Source organism: Mustela putorius, unplaced genomic scaffold, assembly GCF_011764305.1.
Source record: "Mustela putorius furo isolate JIRA1106 unplaced genomic scaffold, ASM1176430v1.1 tig00003845_pilon_pilon_pilon, whole genome shotgun sequence".
NCBI lineage: Eukaryota > Metazoa > Chordata > Mammalia > Carnivora > Mustelidae > Mustela > Mustela putorius.
The window spans coordinates 41,199,720-41,211,947 of record NW_025421998.1 but is presented as its reverse complement, the minus strand read 5'-3'; the positions used below and the strand labels follow the sequence as shown (position 1 = coordinate 41,211,947).

The window sequence follows — 12,228 nt, the reverse complement described above, 5'->3', positions numbered from 1 at the left end:
GCTTTAGAGACAGTTCTGAATATTAAAGGAAAAAAAGGGATTCCAACATCCCATGGAACCTTACCTTGGACACTTCCTCCTTCCCATTATTTTCTTTAATGAATACCTTTTCTAATTCAGGACTTATCCCTTCTACATTGCAGGGCACACGTGAAACGGAAGATTTTGGCACTGCTATATTTGACAGCGGCATGGGGACTGATCTTGATCCAGTGGCCTACAAAACATAAGATAAGGTAGTGTAAAATTACTTGTGGTCAAAAAACCCCAAGAAATCAAGAACTGAAAAGCATGGTAAATCTGAAAATGGCAACTCAAGTAAGGAGAGTTATTTCAACATTTCAAATACAATTTATAAATTCAGATTCACATACAGAAATTCAGATCCTAGAGTAAGGAAGGTAAAAAGGCTACAATCAAAATAATCCTTTACCCTGAAGTGTAGAGGTATAATGGTATAAGTATACACTATTTCGGTAGGAGAGCAGACAGACTCTTCTGCATTGTTTTCTTTTTCCCTTTGCTATTTTTGCCAAAAAAGCATAGATGAAATCATGTCAGTTATATGTATCATGTGGCTTTACTGGACAGCTCTGTGTGTGTGTTTAAAAGATTCGTTTCCTTCACTATTACAATTACCTTCTAGTATTTTTCATTTCCATTTTGTCAACCATTTAAGAAAACTTTATGGATTATTAAACAGTGTGGCAATAGCATATCATGTTCAGTTCAGTAACATTCACTTACCAACTGTAAGGTTGTTTTCAAAAGTCTTTTGGAGGAGTTCTCAAGAATTAACCACCTCTCCCAGCTGTCACAGGGGGTACCAAAATGCTCATCATGGGAAGTGTACTCCTCATCCCTATCACCTGTTTCAGCCATCCCCCGACATACTCCCCTCTGGTAACCATCTGTTTGTTCTCCAGAGTTAAGAGCAAGACAAGCCTTTCGATGCTCAAGGAGCTTCTACCACAGAAAGGAAGTATGAAAAACAAAGATGAACAAGGTAAAAATAAAAATAATATCTGGTCTCTTGCTCTGAAGGATTAAAGTTGATATGTATGATTCATAATGAGGTGGACTGCTAATCACTGATTAACACATGAATATTTCCTATGCTCAGCGCTGTGCTTCTGCCATCTGTGAACCACTGCCTGCTAATGCCCTTTGTTACTGACGCACGAGAGGTTTTCATACTGAAGTTGTAGCTCTTTGGTATACATGTGTGCTAACTTTCGTACCAGATATCTTTCAGTACTTTTATGGTTTTTCATATTTAATATTTAACCTATCATGATTTATTTTTGTGTATGGTGTGAGGTAGTGTGTTTTTTGCCACCCAATATTCAAACTGCCAACATTTATGATTCTATATTTGATTTCCTTATGGATTTCTATATTTGATTTGGTTCTGATTTCGTTTCCTTAACAGATAATCGCTATACAGAGCTTCACTTTAATTGCTATTCTATAATACATGTTGGTATCTTATAAGAAAAGCCTTTCCAAATTTCCTTTTCTATTAATTGGCATCAGTTTTCCATATGACCTTTCAGAACAACTTTTCAAGTAACAAAACAAATCCTTTTGAATTTCCTTTGGAACTCAACCTGCACATTAGTTTCAGGTAAACTGCTATTTGAAAAATATTGAGTCTTCTCTTCCCGTGCATAAATGTGTTGAGATTTCTCATTTAGGTCTTGGTTTTCTATTTCCTATACTCAAGTCTTTTTTTTTTTTTTTTAAGATTTTATTTGTTTATTTATTTGACAGAGAAACTCAGCAAGAGAGGGAACACAAGCAGGGGAAGTAGGAGAGGGAGAAGCGGGCTTCCCGCCAAGCAGGGAGCCGGATGCTGGGCTCAATCCCAGGACCCTGGGATCATGACCTGAGCCGAAGGCAGACACTTAATGACTGAGCCACCTAGGCACCCCATATACTCAATAAAGTCTTATGATTTGCATATTTCTTTTATGTCAAATTCTAGGCATTGTATATTTTTCTTACATAAACTAACATGTTATTGAGAATTGTAACATAACAAGTAACATATATTTGGTGTCTGTCCTGGTTCTTGACAAACATTTCCTAAAATTCTTGTAATTTCCTAAGTGATAAGTATGCTAGGGGCAACTTTGATTCCGATATTTGGTTTCTGACCCTGGGACAGGACACAGAGCTCCTAAATGCCTTGGGATTTCCTGGGCGATAGAAGGAAGAGTCTTCTCTTCTCAAGAGGTGACTCTTGACAGGCTCCTGGGTAGCTTCAGGATGGGAGCCAGTCAACAGAAAGATCAAGCTTGATTTTAAGCTTGGAACTTCCAGGCCCACACATCATCCCCTAAAGAGGGCGGAGGGGCTGGAAATGGAGTTAATAATGGATCATGTGACTTGATGAAACCTTCACAAAAGTCTCTATGGGTTCAGAGAACTTCCAGGTGGGTGAACACGTATCCACATGCCAAAAGGGTGGCACACCCCAACTCCATAGAGGGAGAAGCCCCTGAACTTGGGACCTCTTCAGACCTTGCCCTATGTACCCTCTTTATCGAACTGTTTGTCTGCATTCTTTATTATATCCCTTACAATAAAGCAGTACACATAAGTGATTCCCTGAGTTCTGTGAGCCATTCTAGCAAATGACTGAACCTGAAGTGGTTGTTGGGAATTCCTTCCTTATAGCCAGATGGTCAGAAGTACAGATGACAATCTGGGACTTGTCACTGGCATCTTAAGGCAGGGTGAGCAGTCTTATAGGGCTGAGCCCTTAAACTGTGGGGTCTCTGCCAACTCCAAGTATTTAGTGATATAATTGAATTATAAGACGCTCAGTTAGTATCTGGAGAGTTGGCAAATGGTATGGGAAAACCTCCCACACATTTGGTGTCGGAAGTATTCTATGTAGAGAGTACATGGTTTACCTTCATTCACATAAGAGAAAAGTACTGATTTTTATGTTTATATTTTATCTAATCATCTCACTAAGTTTTCAGTTTTTTCTTTCTGTTATGAAAAATTATAATCATAAGCATAATTAAATGCCATACCATAATGACCCCTCAGGTGCACATCATCCAGCTTCAAAAATTACCAATATCTGCCAATCTTGCTTCATCTAAATATCCATTTTTCTTCTGTTCTTGATTATTTTATTTTTAAGATTTTATTTCTTTATTTGACAGACAGAGATCACAAGTAGGCAGAGAGAGAGGAGGAAGCAGGTTCCCTGCTGAGCAGAGAGCCCAATGCAGGGCTCGATCCCAGGATCCTGGGATCATAACCTGAGCCGAAGGCACAGGCTTTAATACACTGACCACCCAGGTGCCCCGTTCTTGATTATTTTGAGGCACATTCTAGACTTGATACCTTACCTACTACAAATATTTCAGTATGTCTGGCAGATAATTATTTTTGCACATAACCACAATGTCAAAAATTCAATGTAAATGAAGAACATTTGCCTCAGTCTTTTTTGTTAAGTCAGCAAGTCAATAGCTCTTCTATAATGCATTGGGCTCTTATAGAAAAGGCACTTGAAATAAACAGAGTAAAAATAATATATTATTTCTACCAGATTAAGAAAAGAAATCTTACTGTCTCTACAATATTGCCTTTTCCAGAATTTAACATAACGAATCATACAGTGTGTTGTCTTCTGCTTCTGACTTCTTTCAGCATGGTGTTTGAGATTCAACCATGTTCTTGTTGTATCAGTAGTTCCTTATTTTCTACTGTTGAGTGGTACTGCATGAATGTTATGAAATGTTTTACCCATTCACCAGTTAATACTTATTTCCATTTTTTGACTCTTATAAATAATACCTTCATGAATACTGATGTAAAAGTCTTAGTATGGACATATGTTTTTATTTCTTGCGGCTAGATAACAAAGAGTAGAATTTGGGGGCTCTATGATCAGTATATGAGTATTTAACATTTTAAGAAAAATGCCAAACTGTTTTCCAAAGTGGTGGTACCATTTCGTGTTCCCATTAGCAACAAATGTCTGTTTTAGTTGGCCCACATCCTCACCAACACTTGGTATTAGCTCTCCTGTTGGTTTTAATGGTTTAGTTCATTCACTTTGATTTTCTAAATATAATCATATCATATACGGATAACGAAAACTATTTCTTTTTCTTACTGCTCTGCTCAAAGCTTCTAAACCACTAGCAAGTAATATCAATAATTATGGGCATCTATGACTTGATTTTTATTTTAACAGAAATGCTTCCAATATTTTATTGTTAGGATCTCACTACACTTGCAGTTAGTCACATAGGAAGTGTCCTATTTTTAGTTACTAAGATTTTGTCACATAGGAATACTGAGTTTTTATCAAGTGTTGTTCAGCATCTACTCTGACCTTCTGATGCAATTAACCAAACTAACACCTTTCTTAATGCTGAATCACCCTTGTGTTTCTGAAACACCCTGATTAGATCTGCTTTGATTCACTACTTGGGTTTCTTTTTCTATACTACTGTATTTGATTTACTAAAATTTATATCAATATTTTGAGTGAATCTGGTCTAGAACAGCATTTCCCAAACTTATTCCATTGGAAGTACATGTTCCTGGGAGGATGGGGTTGGGGGAGACCCTCAACAGAACTCTAATCCTCAATATCTTCCTACGTAAACAGGGGTAAATATATATAAAGAAATATAGATAGCTTAAAGTACTATCAGGAAGATTAAATAAGATAATGCCTATAGTTCCTTAATAAGTGAACAAGCTAGGATTTTAGTTTCAGTCATCCTTGAATCGACTACACTTTGTTATGTCTATTATTAAAAGAAAATTATATATATGGAGGGGCAAAAAAACTTCTTGCAACAGTTTAACTACTAGTAATAATTTAGTAGAGCTAGGGATTTATATTATTCATTTTTAATCCTAAAATAATGGATTACCCCCTTTAAAATGAACCCTTTAAAAGGAATTATTCACATGTGGACAAGAAATTAGCCTACCTGAGTGTGATTGATTGTTATATGGTTGCCATGAAGAGGTGACTGACGATCTTTCTCCTTACTGTGCCGACTACTCTGTTTACTACGTTGTAGTTGCTGCCTCAGTTTGGCAATCTGTTTTGGGGAGAGGGGAGAAGAAATAAGAACAGAAGTGAATACCAGTTTTTAAATACTTCTTATTTTAATTTTCAGATACTAATAAATCATTTCTTCCTCACAGGTCTCAAAAAGAGATAATATTTCACTGCAAAGACTTACTCTTCCAAGTTCCTAGGATTAAAACTACTGAAAATAAAAGGTGCAGACTACCAGTTAAACAATAAGTCACAGGGATGTAAAGTACAGCATAGGGAATACAGTCAATAATATTGTAATAACTATGTTTGGTGACAGAAGGTAACTAGACTTGTGGTGGTAATCATTTCATAATGTATATAAATGTTGAATAACTATGTTGTCCAACTGAAACTAATATGTCAACTAAATTTATTGTCTAAAATAGGCTATATATGCTTCACTTGTACAATTTAAATAGTGTTCTGGTAAAGATATAGACTAAATTTCTCCTCATTATTTCAGATTGTACCTTTGTACACCAAGAATATCTTCTTCTTTAAACACTTTTTATAAAGCAAAAAACCAGTATTTCACATGCCAATTGAAAGTCAAAGCCAATATTAATACAGAGACCACACTAGTTTCCAAGTTCCCATCTTATATAAACAAAATGCACCTACCTTATTAATTACTAAACACTTCAAAATTGTAAATCTTTTGGTAGTGAGGAAAATCAAAGTGTTTAGCGTTAGCAACTTACTAGCATTGAATATCTTACTATATATTCCTCATAGTCACTCAATTTTTATTTTACTTTCCAGCTCTACTGAGATATAATTTTGACCTACAGTATTGTGGAAGTTTAAAGGCATCGAACATGTTGATCTGATACCTATTTGCAAAACGATGCCACCATAGCATTAGTTAATACCTCTACCCCATCCCATAATTACCATTTCTTTTTTTGTGGTGAGAACAGTCAAGATTTACTCTTTTAGCGGCTTTTAAATATACAATACCATATTATTAAGTATAATCAAAATGCTATACATTAGATCCTTAGAACTTATACATCTTATAACTGGAAGTGTGTATCTCTTGAACAACCCCAATTTCCTCTACCCTCCAGCTTCTGGTAGTTATCACCACTCTACTGTTTCTTTCTTTCTTTTTTTTTTTTTTAAAGATTTTATTTATTTGACAGACAGAGATCCCAGGTAGGCAGAGAGGCAGGCAGAGAGAGAGATGCAGGGCTCAATCCAGGACCGATGTGGGGCTCGATCCCAGGATCCAGGGATCACGACCTGAGCTGAAGGCAGAGGCTTTAACCCACTAAGTCACCCAGGCACCCAAGGAGGGCCTTTCAAACTCATGGGGCTGTTCTTTTTTGAGATATGCCCCCAAAGAGAACATGTGCTCAACTGAAGATCTCTGTATTTACAGGTGCCTCTCTCTTGGAATCATCCAGGAAACTAAAACTAAAAACTAAAAACAAAACAAAAAACAGAATAACAAACCACCCTCCACCCCCACCAAACTCTAAGTCCTGACCAACACAGAACCCTGTGCCTGTCCCAGACCGGTTTTTGTGGTTCTGTATTTGCATCTCCCTATGCATCTCCCTATGCATCAGCATTTGGGAGTCCTTGGTCCAGAGTGTTTGAGGTTACAGAAATGCAACCACCAGACCCATCTCCAACTGTGTATAGCCTACGATGGCAACATTTAGCAGACAAAGGATTCTATCATGCCTTCACAGCACTTTAGGACATCTTCCTTAGAACTTATTGTGGCAGAATAAATTTTTTTCAAATTAAATATAAGCTTAAAACTGGAACATAAGTATTGCCAGAAGGTACATTTCAAACAGAAACAATTTATACTAAACACCAACCTGGCTGAAACTCAAAAAAACTCATATATTTTAGATGATGTATAATCTGCTTTAAATAGCCAGACCAGGAGTAAAATATTCCTGAGAATTTTATAAGGGAATAATTGGCAATTTGGGGAGGTTACTTAATATTGGCATTATTTTCTTTGTAGGAAAGATGACACTAATCAACTAACAGTTATTCCTTGAATACCTATAGTGAGCCCAGTTTTATATTTACCTATTTATTAGGCCAAGTGTAAACAAAAAGTAAAGTCTGCAAAATAAACTGATTTCCTCAAAGACCTAAAGCAAAAATACATTGTATTTTAATATTAGCTAAGTACTTACCTTGGATAACCATGGCAATAAGAAGCAAAATAGACAGTTGCTACTAAAACCTACAAATGCTCAAGGGGTTAAAGTATATAGGTTGCTAGAAAAAATCATTTTTCACATATGGCCAATAGAAGCATGGAAGTAAAAAAGCACCTAAACAATGGAATGGTTTATGTACTTTCTTTTTTTTTTCCTAGATTTTATTTATTAATTTGTGAGAGAGAGAAAGAGCACAAGCAGGCAGAATGGTAGGCAGAGGCAGAGAGCCTGATAAGGACCCTGGGATCAGGACCTGAGCTGATGGCAACGGCTTATCAAGATCTGAGCCAAAGACAGCGGCTTAACAAACTCAACCACCCAGGCGTCCCTATGTCTTTTCTTTTATATTATGATCCTTAGATTCCTTCACTTGTTTTTTGTTTTTTAGGGGAGTGTGTGTGGTTTTTTTTTTTTATTCCTTCAATTTTTTAAAGCTCTTTTGTAGCTAATGGACCTCTCATACAATGTTGTTGCAAATATATAAAAATAAGATTATATATGTTAATCTTTGTGTTCCCTGCTCTATTGAAATGACATAATTTTCTTCTGGAGAGCATTAATTTTCATGAGAACAGGAATCAAAATTAGTAGGTAATCACTGTAAATCAAGATAGATTATTTTCTATGATAAAAAATAAACAGGATTTCAAGTTGTACAAGTCATTTAATTAGGATAGAGGGTATAAAATAGTGTTTTCTGAATACTAATGATGTTTCAGTGTTGTTTCAAAACTGGCAAGAGCTTGTACAGAAGAGCCCATAATCCCTAGAGATTAATCAAGGCAATTTATAATTTTTCATTTTTAAAAATAATCTTCAAAAATAAACAAACTAAAATAAATTGAGAACTGATCAATTCTAATCACTCTATTTTTTTAAGGCCTAAAAACATCAAAGTAAGCCAGGAAAGTTTTTGTTCTTAATAGCCTTTAACAAAAGCCTGAAAACAAAAAGCACCCATCACAGTATACACCTTACTTTGCCTGGAATACCCAGTTCAACTATGCAACCTTACAGTTTTCACGTAATACTGTTCATTTCTGAAATATTATATAGCTACACTGTTTTTGATTCAGCAGAGATTAGGATAAAAGGGAGCCATCTTTCCAATCATATATATTCAGATTATAAATTTTGTCAAGAACTATGTAACATGAAAGCAAGGCCCCCTAAGTCATCCTTTGCTTCACAACAAAGTGCTGGTTACAATCACTGGTTACAAGCACATTCAGAAGAGGAGCAGGCCTACATAACAATGGCCAACACTCTCATCTTCCATAGTTTTGCCTAGAATTTCCCTTCTCTTTTTCCTTGGATGCTTAAGAGCCCACAGCCATCCGAATCCAGTGCAGAGTTGACTTTAGAACCAGTAGAAAGTAGACAAAAAGTTGTCTCTGGGAGGAAGGGGCATACACATACACATATATATACACAACCCATCCTACCTCATCCACAGCTCTGAAGCTCTGCCCGAGACAGCCTCTGTAGGCTCACATTCCATCACGTTGCACAGAAGTCCCCACTTCAGGGCATCTACCCACCCCAGTCACTATGCTGAAATGCCCACACAACCTCATTTACAAAGGGAACATTACGTTTCACTGACTCGATTTTTTAAGTTAAACTATAGATATAGCTATCTGACTTTGTGTTTCTAAATATTCCATTAGCTACTCTGTAACCTTAGGGAAAAAATTAAGTATGGACCTTGAGGGTATTCTGCTAAGTAAAATAAATCGGCCAATGAAAAATACAGTTTGATCTCATTTATATGTGAACCTCAAAAAAAAAAATTCATAGAAACAAAGAGCAGGTCGCCAAAGATGGGATGGTGGATAGGAAATGGGCAATAGGGTCAAAGCATACAAACTGGCAGTTACGAGCATACGTTCTGGAATAGAACATACAGCATGGTGACTATAGTTAACAACGCCGTACAGCAATTTGAAAGTTGCTAGGGGAATAGATCTTAAAAGTTCTCACTACACATAAAACAACTGTAATTATGTGAGGTGACAGTTGTGTTAACTAAGCTTACGGTGGTAAGTATATCCATCTATCAAATCAGTACACTCTATACCTTAAACCTACACAAAGTTATAGGTCCATTATAGCTCAGTGAAGCTGAAAGAAAAAAATATTGAGAGGGAAGGAGAGAGGAACCTCTTTAAACATGAAAGGGATTTCAAGCACATGAGCTCCAAAGTTTAAAAAAGCCAGGGAATAAGTGACCCTGGGTCACAAAGAAGAAATAATAAGTGTAGAGAGAAGAATTAGCATAAACACAAAGAACTGACTAAAACATTTGTGAAACTAGATGAAGAAAAATCCGAGACTGGCCCCACTTAAAATCTGAGAACTAGGAATACCATTTTATTGTAAATTTTTGTAAACCTAATTAACATCATCCCTATTCATTTGCTATTTCTATCCTGTTAGTTTTCCCCACTATTGTTGAAATTTAAAAACAAAATAAAACAAAACTCAGCCTCAAAAGACTGGTGGAGTACCTTCGCCTCAGACACTGAAAGGGAGAGAAAGATTTCTCACAATGAATTCTACTCCAGAGTAGGTCAGGGAAATGAGAAATCTTAAGTCCAAAGGACTAAAAGCTAGCAGTAGGAAAGGAAGCAGAGTCCTGGGACTTCAGGAGAAGAAAAAAATGAGGAGAGAGCTAGTTTTAAAATAAGGAAGGAGGCACTATGCCACTTGCTTTTCTGTAAATTTTTATGTAAATTATCTCATTCGTTTTTAAATAAAAGCACATGAAATAGGTACTGTAATCATCCCCATTTTATAGGCAAGGGAAACTGAGGCAGAAGGTTAAAAAGCTTACTCAAAGTCACACAGTTAAGTGGTGAAACCAATATTTGAACTTAGGAAGTAGAATTCCAGAGTTTGCCCTCCTAACCATTATTCTGTACTGACTAAAGAAACAAGTTAATAACTTACAGGAGACAACAAAACCCTAGAAAAATGTGACAACAGCTAAACTAACAAAAAGAAAACCCTGAAACAAATATAAAAGATAATAACCCAGCATTTTTTCTGTAAATACAGTTTGAGAAGTCATGAACTTCAAGCTGCCATTCCCTTTTATACGAACAAAAGGAGTATGTGACAAACTTTAGTGTTTATAAAGATCAAGTGTCTCAAAACAAAGGTTCTGCAGTCTAAAAACAAATTTATCCCTGTCAGTGTTCAAAGAAATTTAACATGCAATAGTGCCTAATCTAACATCAAAAATAAAAATCTAAAACTTCTTATAATCTTTCCATAAATATGAATAATTTGAGTTATTTTCCTGTTTTTTTTTAAAGCGCCAATAGGCGAACCCTAAAAAACTAATTGTTATTCATTCAGCCCCATGAAATGAACACGGGCATATGCACGCACAAACATCCATAACGAACAAACACAGATAGGTCACCTGAGTGCATGCCCACAGACATGCCTTAGTCTGCATGTGCAGACGCACACAAACCCACTAACCCAGGAATAGAGATACTCCCACACACAAACTCATCCTCACAGATATAGCTAGCTTTGGGACTTTTATACATGTAAGTCTTAACACAGAATTATATTTATAGCCACCAGTAAAGCATATTTGTCAACAGAGCATGTAAATAACACCAATTAACATTTAAAAAAGATTTAGTTCATAAACCTGCTTGATCCCGTATTATTATATTTACTTTATAGATGAGGACACATTCTCAAAAATAAAGTAACTGATGTAAGGTAACTCAGCTAGTAAGTGGCAGACCCAGTCCTCTAGCCTTTAATTTATAACCTCTTTCTATTACCTACCAATGCGTCTGGAAGTAATTCTATGTTAATGTTCAACTGCAAGTAATTACCAGTCACTGTGTATTAGCTCATAATCTCAACCACTTGCAAAGTAACTTCCTTTCTTAATGTTGAAGATATTGCAAGATGTGAAACTGAAATAAAGATGAACAAAAATTTGATTAAGCCGTTAACATACTAAGCTACTGATCCGTGTCTATTTTTTTTGACAAGCAGTTTGTATGACCTTAAAATTTTTTCTTATTGGAGCGAATTTTAAATATTGAAAAGATTTTAAAGCATCTTTCTAATTCAATTTAATATGGGTATAGACAGAGACTTTACTGGATAAATATTTGTATTTTCTAAAAGTTTATCATGTAATTCCCTTGAGTTCAAAGGGATACTCAAAATTCTGCAGACTGTTGTCTTTTAGGTCCAGAGAAAATATTGTTGCAATTATTTCCCCCTTGGTATATTATGATAAAAAATTTTAATACCAAAAATTAACAAAATGTTAGGGCAGAAGGTATATACAGACACTTCTATTTTGCTTATTTAAAAAAGGAAGACCACATCAGTAATATGTTTTTATCACGGTTTGATCAGATGTGAGAAATACCCCTAATCATTTCAGTTACTGCTCCAGATGGTTCCATCTAAGAAAATCTATCCTACTAATGAAAGAAGAGCTTACTGGTTAGATAATGAAGCAACCCATGCTTTTTCTTTATTTCCCCTGAAGGACTTAAGAATGGCAAACCCACCTTTTTCAATTTTTATCAAAATCAGAGATCGTTAAAAAAAAAAAAATCAAAACAACACAACAGTATTATTTATGTTTTCTTGGACTGTTACCCCCTGGGTTAAAGAACAGGTTTGCTAACTGCTTACTATAAAAACTGTGGATTCCCCCATGCTCTGTATTTCTCTCCTGTAATGTGACCTACTATATGTGTTTGAATCCATTTGGGCTCTCCCCATTACCCTATGGGACTTGATTCAGGAGAAGCAAGGCAAACTTGATAGTCTTGATACTTGCTGTGCTGGAAATAACAAAGTCCATTGTCTCTAATACAGGCATTTCATGCCTTCTGCCAGCATTCATGAAAGAGTAAATGGCTAATTTATTACACTGTAAGTAGGAAAAAG

The 12,228-nt window shown here is 35.8% G+C and overlaps 1 protein-coding gene across 1 annotated transcript in view; it reads right to left on the bottom strand.

Annotated features, from left to right (window-relative positions):
- Positions 1-12,228, bottom strand: part of GLCCI1 (glucocorticoid induced 1) — a 129,380-nt gene that overhangs the window by 21,307 nt on the left and 95,845 nt on the right. The window contains exons 5-6 of the mRNA XM_045089726.1: positions 4,977-5,090; positions 65-217 (exon numbers count right to left, since the gene is read on the bottom strand). Of these exons, the coding sequence (XP_044945661.1) occupies positions 65-217; positions 4,977-5,090 (267 nt within the window). The remainder of the gene's footprint in view (positions 1-64; positions 218-4,976; positions 5,091-12,228) is intronic.